Raw genomic sequence first — 9018 nt, forward strand, 5'->3', positions numbered from 1 at the left:
GTCATCCACTATCAAGTCTACTCTGAAGGGTGAAACTACAAGGATTCACGCAGCCGAATGGAGAAATCTGAACTCTTGCCGGCATGCGAAAATCCTTGTGAAAGAACCTGGGGTCGCCAGAGTGGCAGTATTGTTGTCCTTTATGAAGTGAGACATGAAAACCTTAGTAGGGCTTCTAACGGGACACTGCTGCTTAAATTACCATATGGAAAAGATTGGGGTGGTAGTTTCGGCTATGTTCAGCCAATGTGAGAAGGAGGAGGAGACGGTCCTGCAGTTTTTATGCAGCTGCCGGGCTTCCTCAGATCTCAGATGAAGACACATTGGTAAGGTTTTCTTCAATGAAGAATCTACAAACTCTCTGCTTCTGGAGAATGTTCTCAGATTCACTAAAGCCTATGAATGCCGTAGGCGGGAAGCCATTGAATAGACGATTTACGGGGATAGTACAATAGGCCTAACAATGGCCTGAGTGCTTGGAGGTGCGGCTCACCCCAGTAAACTAAACTAAACTAACTAACTAACCATCCTCAGTACAATAATATAAAAATAAATCTGCTAAGATTGAAGTAGGAAATAAACGATGTACAGGTATGGTAACCGCGCCATGCTAAATGCTACTTGATTCCCCTGGCCCTTGGATCGAGAATAACCAAATGGACCCAGGACCCAGGACCCCGCGTAGTTCGAAACGTACTACAAACTTTACCTGCCTCTAAAACTATCTTGTGAAGGCATCTGCCTGCCCATATGTGAAGCGAAGGAAAAGATACTTTGGTCCATAATTATGGAAACTGCCCATAAAGATGCCGCTGATAAACACAGAACAAACAAATTTTCCCATAATCAAAACAAAGATAAATCACACCTCATGCCGTCTTTTCCCCCAAAAACGACCCCCAAAATGTATAATTTAATTGCGGAGAGACAAACGATGCAATGTGCATGAATGATACCTGTACTACGCTATAAAAGATATCTTATCTCCAGCGACTGGTTGTCTTATCATTCCACTAATAATTTTAGATAACGTTCCTCTTGTTTCGATTGTGATTGTATTTCTCTAAGAAGCCAATTAACAAGTGAATCGTTTCTGTTAATTTCTTTAGTTTTAATGCCTTAAATTTTGTAATTGGGGAATAGTTTGAAGTGTCAGGACGACCGCAATTATGAAGGAGAATTTAGGGATATTTGTGGTGTTAACTTTGGGTATGTGAAGATTACTTATTTTGGCTGGAATTTAGGTGAAGACGTGATTATCGTGGTGGAGGAGTTAGCGGCTGTTAATCAGTTATAAGTGATTGTATTAAGTAATTATCTTGTGAACGTAATAGACTGTCATTTACTTTGTTTAATTCCACTCAAGATACACAAACATGTGTGCTGTGCATGTGATTCAACGTTTGCAAAAATGTATCTTATCTTATCATATTCAATTATTAAGTTTTAATTGGCATTTTTTGGCATAATTTAGATGAATCGTTTTGCTCTTCAGCTTCTGAATTGAATAGTTAGAATACCGAATTCACAATTTGCTGGCATCCAGTGCCAATCTTTCTACTAACTTCCGACCAACCATTCTGTTTTCTCTTCCAGTCCTAAGCGTAAATAGTCAAAACAACTCAGCGTCGATAACAGCAACCACAACAGCAACGCCTGCTACCCACTCATCGCATCTTCACATTGAGGAGTCCCAGCCTCAGATAAGCTCATTAGAACGGTTGCAACGGAATAATGGCTCCAGGGTTGCTTATAATGAAGTAGATTACGAATCGTATAAAAATGATACTCCTGAGGCTGTAGAAATAAAATCTGAGAATTATCCAAATCCATATCCACCAAGGAGTCATAATGTATGGAAGTAAGTTGAAAGGAAGCGAAGAAAATAAACCGCCAGACTGAAGGACATGGAAGAGGGGACTCAACCGAAATTAATTAACGCTATGGTGGTTGGAACTGAGACCTAGTCACAGTCCCCCGTCCATCATTCAAAATTTTAATTCTGTTCATATTCATGCAATTGAAATCCCTCTTTCCATTTCAGTATAACCGTAGAAAACGCAACAGGATTCGAACTAGTTCTTCACTTCTTCGACATTGATCCCACCACCGACTTCCTAAAAATCCATCTTGCCGATGCCGATTCCGAGGAAGACGATTCCGGTATCATCCTCACAGGCAAACTGAAATCTCCCTTGAAACTTCGATCGCCTCATTCGCCTCATTTACAAATCGAATTCAGCACAAACTCACCCACCGGCCATACTCATGGAGGCTTCCTTCTAACTTACTCGCCATTCGGTGAAATCCCGGCACCAGTAACCAAACCACCCGAGGAAACCACATTTGCTCCGGAAGGTGTTTCTTCATTTTCAACCCTTCTCACTGTTCGCGAACGGGATCAGAATAATGAGACTTGGGCTCTGTTTCGGGAGCTCCTTTGTCAGGCCACAAACAATTTCACGATGAACCATAATATGACTCTGGAAACATGTCACCCGGAAAATGTGACCTTCACGTCGATCACTAAATGTTCAAGTTTATGGCCCAATAATTTGGAGTGTATCGAGCTTTCTTTCCACATACTTTTGGCCGAAGGAAAGGAAGAAGATGTTACAGAAGATCCTTTGAATGGTTTCGAGTTCTCCTTTCCACAAGAGTTGAGTGCGGAAAACCTAGAAGCTATGTGGCGAGAGTTTGGAGAGGACATCTTCAAGGCAAACAAATTTCCTAGGTATATTCAACCTCAGGCGAATGGATTGATCCTTTTTTGGTCTGGAATGGTTGTGGCGGCAATTATAGTCTTCATTCTATTCCTGATATTGATTTCAAGACTGCAAGTTTTGAAGAGTGTAGTCAAATGGCCTGCCGTGGACGAGGATAACCAGAATATACTGAAAAAGTCGCAGGATATTGACATCACTATGTTTCCGTCGCCGCATCAAATCGTTCCAACTTTGTTCCCGAGTAGTACAAGCGCGTATTCTCCGGGAAGTAGCTTTTTGTACGGCGGTGATGTATATGATAACCGACCTAGAGACGCCCTCGAATGCTTTAATGAGACGGATCCAAGCTTGCTTCCTGGATTGAGAAGGAACAGTTCATTTGGTTTGTTAATATCGAATTTTGAATGTATATTGCTTAGTCAAACTTTTTTTTTGTGCACAGGTATCGACGCTCCTCCTACTCTCTCCCTGGATAGTAATGATGATCGGTAAGTTCTTCTTCTTCTTTTACAAGATAAAGAGCAGGCTCAGAAAAGCCTATTTCATTTACCTGAAGAATATTTCAGTCTCCAGGACCAGAAAGCTCATACTCTTTTTTCAACCTGCTCACATGTCCAAGGCTTGGTACAAGAAGGCTAAATCTCTCCCGATTCAGCAAAAGTAGTGAGCCTATGCCATTTGCTTGACAAGTAATGCGAGTGAAAGTAGCCACCGGAGGGGTGCGAACTACATCTACCAAAGGACTACTCGTTCATTCTTCTCTATATTGCTATATGAATTGAGCCCCAAAGATAAACGGCTTTGAACGCTCAGTTCATCTCCAGACTGACTCTTCAGCACGGAGAATGTCACCATCTTTGATATCGCCTTGTCAATCAGTGGTTATGATTCACTTCATGTCATTCGCCGATGGCCTTCCCATATTGCCAGTATCTCAGTTTGGAATACGCTGTTAGATTCTGGAAAACAGTGCTATTCCGATACATTACGAGAGGATTCGCACTTCAACTGTAGAACCCATTTTTTTCTCCGCGCTTCGGAGAAAACCTTCACGTCGATTCTTTAGAGTATCTTTGATCTATCCCTGAAGAATACCGTGTCATAGCAATGTAACATGTCGCCGATCCTCCACTCTGCCTTGGTTGGAAAATCCTGGGGGAACTTCCTCGTGATGCTCGGCTTGTGTGTGACGAAGTTCATTAGCCCAGAATTCACGAGGTACTTCTTCTATGATGTTACTATAGCCTGCCTATCAGCTGCACCCAACTATGGCGTAAACAGGGCTATAGAGAAAAAATCGAGTCCCGGGGTGAAAATGATGCGGAAAATGGGGCTTTGTTCAGGCCAACGAGAAAACTATGAGCTCAGGAGGATCCCCCCTTTCCATCCCGCTCTCATCAGGCCTGCCTTTGTTGTCTACACGCCACATTTTTTGTTTGTTTAAACTCTACTTTAATATCTTCAAAATCACATAGGAAAGTGTCGGCCACGAGAAAAATCTGTAGGAGCTCTAATTTTGCAGTCCCTTTCCTTTTTTTTATATTGCGTGGTTAAATTTTTATAGATAATTTTCGAGCCAGTGGATATCCAGGACGCGCTCTACGATTTTCAATACGAAAAAGGTGAGGCTAATTAACTGAAAGCTCTTATCGGATCACTTTCGTTATCAAAACCACGTGCGCGTCTCCACAAGTGGGGAACGTGTCCGAAAAAATAGCAACTATGAACAATCTCTACAAATCACGGCACAAACCTTTCTTGTTTTTTCCGGAGCATGACTGGCGTTATGCGCACTTCGAATGCTGTAAATTTATTTGCGCTTATTCATGCGGATCTTCAGCAACAATATGTAAGTGAATAGTCTCCTGCGAATCTCGTCGTATTGGGTAACTGGAGTTCTACGTCCTGTCAAGGGTCGACGAGAAAGTTAATGGAGAATTGGTCCCCACATGATATAAGGTCATTGAACAACTTTGAAATGCAAAATGCTCGAAAAGCGCATGAAACAATGCATGCTCCCAAGGACTTATCCCCACAACAGTTCGGTTTTAGAACAAGAAGATCTACAGTGGACGCTATCATGGAAGTAGTGAATGCTGTTCATGGAGCTGAGATGCACAGCCGTTGATTTCAATGAGTAGTGCTCCTTGTAACGCTTGATATCAGAAATACCTTTAATTCCTTGAGAGACCACTCCCTGTTCTATGGAGCCCATTCTAAGGCCGGACCTCTGGAACACATCCTACGATATCCTACTAAGACTAGACTTTCCGAAAAAAAAAAAACCGAGGTAGTCATCTTGACTAAAAAGGAAACCCTAACCGAACGTATCAATCGGTCAGTTGATTATAGGATCGTAAAACCAATGGTTAAGCACCTTGAATTGAAGTGAGGTTCGAGCATGAGCGTTTTTTTAGCAAAACAAAGCAGTAACAAACAAGATTGATTAGAAAAGCACAATTCTCTGACATTGTGTTCTGCCTGGAATGGTATTCGCTATAGATACAGATACAGAGGAACTCTCTCCGAACAGCATTTATCAGAGAGATGCTGAGAAATACTTGCAGATCGTGTTGCCTAAAATCATCTGGTTTCTGTCCTCGCAAAGAACATTGAGCTCTATCAGTGGAGAAACCAAAGGGAAGAGGTTCTCTAAACAAACAACTCCCACCCTCTTCTACCTTTTAGGCTCTATTGGTTGCGCAGATGTCATCATCGTAGCTGTTATCGGTTGTGATTTTCGATGGGAGAGGTTATCTCAATATGCGTAATGCGTATTTACCGGGAAAAATAGATTTATTCATCCGATTGGTGCAGACCGTTAAAATTCTTCAAAATAGTCTCCTTCTGTATCGAAACAGAGAGGATCTGCCACGCCTGGAAAGCACCCTGACACTTCTCGACTGGAATGCCTCTCAAGAACTTTGTAACTTGAGCTGAAATCTTCTCCACCGGCTTTCAGTGCTCTCCCTTCAGCTATTTTTTCAGTCGGAGGAACAAAAAAATCAAAAGGAATGCAAGGAGGCCGGGGCACCACGGAGGTCTTGTTGTGGGTCAGGAAGTTGGTAACAACGAAGGCCCTGTGGCAGAGGGTATTGCCATGGTGGAGGTTGAAAACGTCTTTGATGTCAGGCCTGACGTGTGCGAGTCGTTTCAGTCTCTTGAGCACTTCCACGAAAAAGGTGCCCTTACGGTACGGTACTTAAAATTGATTAATCCTCTGACATCGTAGAAGACAATTAGCATCGCCTTGATGCGAGACTTGCTCATGCGCGCTTTTTTTGGGTTTAGAAGAAGATTGTGTGTGCCACTCGGAGCTCTGCCTTTTGGATTCTGGCTCCCCTTAAAGGCCCCTTGAAGAATTTGATAAATTTCTGTTGCATTCTTCCTAAGTCGCACACAAAACTTGATTGCGTACCGCTGTTCCAGGGAGCGCTCCATTACGCAGTGACAGAATCGAAAAACAGACGCAAAGACACGTCCTAACACTCCTACTGCTCAGACCAAACTAAGACGCCTTCATCCTTCTCCGTCTGCAGTTTTTCATGAAGAAAGGACTCCCATTGATCACCACGTAGAGGTGGAAATAGGGTTTGGTAGTAGAGCTGTTGGTGTTGGTTCAGCAGGCGTTTCCCAGGTTTTATGCTCCATCGTGGGTATCAATCCAGGTTTCGCCCTGGGACTTATACTACCCTTTGGCTGTCAGTCAACTTTCTTAAAGACTTGGGTGTTAAACTTATAAAGAGGGATCCGAAGGCCACAAGTGGTCCGGCCCCTCATCAAGTGAGTGCGGACTCAGGACTCCAAGCATCCTCAACAAAAAAACAAGCCATTACTGTTTTGGATGATGCGTATCTGTACATCATCTTCCCAATTGGCTGATCGTGCGATATGATGCTGGGTTTACAAGTGTTGTAGATGACACTCTCCAACATCTGCCCCATTGCATCTACCAGGCAGAGAGGACGATATAATGCTAGGTCTCCAGATGGCTTGTTGGGTTTGGTAAGCAACACCGACTTTTGCTTTTTCCACTGAGAACAGAATATTAGTTCTTCTAGGCACGCTTCGAAGGTGTTTGTGAAAAGGTCGAGCAGAGTCTTAACTGACAGCTTCGAGGCTCTGTTAGGGACATCATCCAAACCTGGGGCCTTGATATCGCCGAGCCTACTACATATTTCCCACAGTTCCTCCGCAGTTACGGGGGGTATTATATCGTCGTTTGGCTTCGTGGTTTTTTTTCAGGAGGTATGGACAGGTCACCTGAGGCGCAGCCTTTGTAGGCCCCACCTCTTTGTAGGCCCCACCGCAAGAGTTTATATCGGAATGGTAGCTGTACAAGCTGTTTGAAGCGAAATATGCGACCTTGTGAATCAGTCTCAGGACAAATTATATCACATTTCTTAAACATTATCATGGCAAATTTTACAAAAAGACATAGATGATAAATGAGGGCTATAATTTCCAATTTTTATTCTCGATTTCCATTAATATGCGTTCAATAGAAATGTTTTCGAATCTGCCCACTCTCGGTCACCTCCTCCATTTGTCTCACGGGTTCGAAATGAATTTAGTCCTGAAACCTTGGCACTTAGCCACAAAACAGCACAGCGTTGACCACCTGCTCTGTGTTGACTTTCTGCGTTCTATTTTCACTCCAAGCATCGGCGTAAAATGTGTACGTAGGTTCTCGGTCAATGCTTCTAACGATCATGTCGAGAAACCTACGTTTTGTCGTTCATCCCTCGAACCGTATGTCCTTAAACTAAAGAGGATAAAGGTGAGGGCAAAAGCAAAAAAGCGATCAGAAGGATTTTCTCCTGACGGTGTTCAATTGAAATCCATAAAGCAAAGGAAAACCAAATCAAAATCAAAACGCAAATCGAAAACAAAACGTCCTACATAAAGAATAATAAAAATTTATTGATAAAATGCTGAAAGCAAAAGCAGCCATTGTCCACCTCTACCTCGAGATAAATATGTACAAAACTTGCAGCTCTCGCTGAACCGCTATTAGACGGACCGTTCCTCGGCCGCTCGTCTATTTTTAAACTAAATTCAGCGAAGCAAATAAAAACATAACAAATTGCAAAGCTACAAAATCTAAATCGATCCAAAACTAATCCAATCACTTTTTCTCTGTTTTAGATTGCACCCGCGCGAGTCGTACGGCAAAGGGTCCGGCCACGACGAATCAGTATCTTAGGGACGACTTCGCGGAGGGCGCCAGCCGCTACTGCAGGACGGACGGTTTTCCAGCCAATTTAATAATTTTTGTTATAGTTTTTCGTGTGATAATTACTCCCAGGAGATGTTTAGCAATAAAGTTTCAAATCAAGACTCGCTAGGTTTGTGTCACTCGTCCTTTGTTCCATTTTCGGATGCTGTAGGAGCCGCCCCGTCGGGGTTGAGGAGGACTTTGATCAGGTACTCTACGGACGGTTTCTCTGCGGTTCTATACACGGTCAGACCTTTGTTTTCCATTGATTTTCGAGTGCTCGGCCCAATGGCGATTAGTTTCTTGTTGGTCAAGTTAACATTATTCTTCGTGAAGTACTCGTAGCAGCAATTCACGCCTGATGGACTGAAAAACGCGATGAATTCCACGTTCTCTGCCTTCAGGGCTTCACTGAGATTCTCGGCGAGGTCCGGATGAGGAATCGTCTCGTACACTTCGCAGGCATCCAGCAGGAACCCTGCGTCCATAAGCTTCACCAACAGAGCGTCGGTACGCAAATTGCCGCAAGGGAACAGCAGCGGCAACGACTTATTGCCCTCGAATTGTTCTTTGATGTAATCCGCCAAGTTGTTGGCGTTCCCCGACTCCTTTCCCAGCGAGTTCAGCCCGTCCAAGCATGATTTTATGTAGTTGTGCGTTACTTCACCGACGCAGTAATTATGTAACTCCTTCCATTGTTCAGGCAGCGGGGCGCCCTGCAAGGCACTTTGGACAGCATCCACGCAGCGAGGACTCGTGAATATCAGGCCACTGTGTTTTTCTGGAGCCAAGAGCTTCCCTCGGAGCTCCTCCAAGTTCTTGAAGCCAAAACCCAACGTTGGAATGAACACTGCCTCGAAATTATTCTCCGCAAGGAGACTCGCGTAGATTTCCGAACTGTCGGATTCTGACTTGAGAATTAGGACACGCTTCATAGTTACCGAAAGTGAAATTTGACTTTGAAAGTGCTCGATATCTGCACACTCTCACTTGTTGGATTTATTCGTCGAACTAAATAACTTCGCGATACGGGTCAAGTGTCACATTGTTGGCAGCAAGTGGTAAACATATGAG

General features: G+C 43.5%; 2 protein-coding genes across 2 annotated transcripts; one reads left to right on the forward strand and one right to left on the reverse strand.

Moving 5' to 3' along the window:
- Positions 1-1036: 1036 nt before the first annotated feature.
- Positions 1037-8069, forward strand: LOC119659355. Its single transcript, XM_038067407.1, has 5 exons — positions 1037-1209; positions 1597-1861; positions 2045-3108; positions 3169-3214; positions 7875-8069. The coding sequence occupies exons 1-5, from the start codon at positions 1170-1172 to the stop codon at positions 7930-7932; spliced, it is 1473 nt and encodes a 490-aa protein (XP_037923335.1). The 5' UTR covers positions 1037-1169; the 3' UTR covers positions 7933-8069.
- Positions 7630-9018, reverse strand: LOC119659356 (uroporphyrinogen-III synthase). The gene has a single exon (XM_038067408.1). The coding sequence runs from the start codon at positions 8877-8879 to the stop codon at positions 8082-8084; it is 798 nt and encodes a 265-aa protein (XP_037923336.1). The 5' UTR covers positions 8880-9018; the 3' UTR covers positions 7630-8081.

Source organism: Hermetia illucens, chromosome 6 (assembly GCF_905115235.1).
Source record: "Hermetia illucens chromosome 6, iHerIll2.2.curated.20191125, whole genome shotgun sequence".
NCBI lineage: Eukaryota > Metazoa > Arthropoda > Insecta > Diptera > Stratiomyidae > Hermetia > Hermetia illucens.

Coding starts and splice junctions, on each gene's coding strand:
- LOC119659356 (XM_038067408.1), bottom strand. CDS start 8,879: ATGAAGCGTGTCCTAATTCTCAAGTCAGAATCCGACAGTTCGGAAATC.
- LOC119659355 (XM_038067407.1), top strand. CDS start 1,170: ATGAAGGAGAATTTAGGGATATTTGTGGTGTTAACTTTGG. Junction 1,862..2,044: donor AGGAGTCATAATGTATGGAA/GTAAGTTGAAAG, acceptor TTTCCATTTCAG/TATAACCGTAGAAAACGCAA. Junction 3,109..3,168: donor GAGAAGGAACAGTTCATTTG/GTTTGTTAATAT, acceptor TTTTGTGCACAG/GTATCGACGCTCCTCCTACT.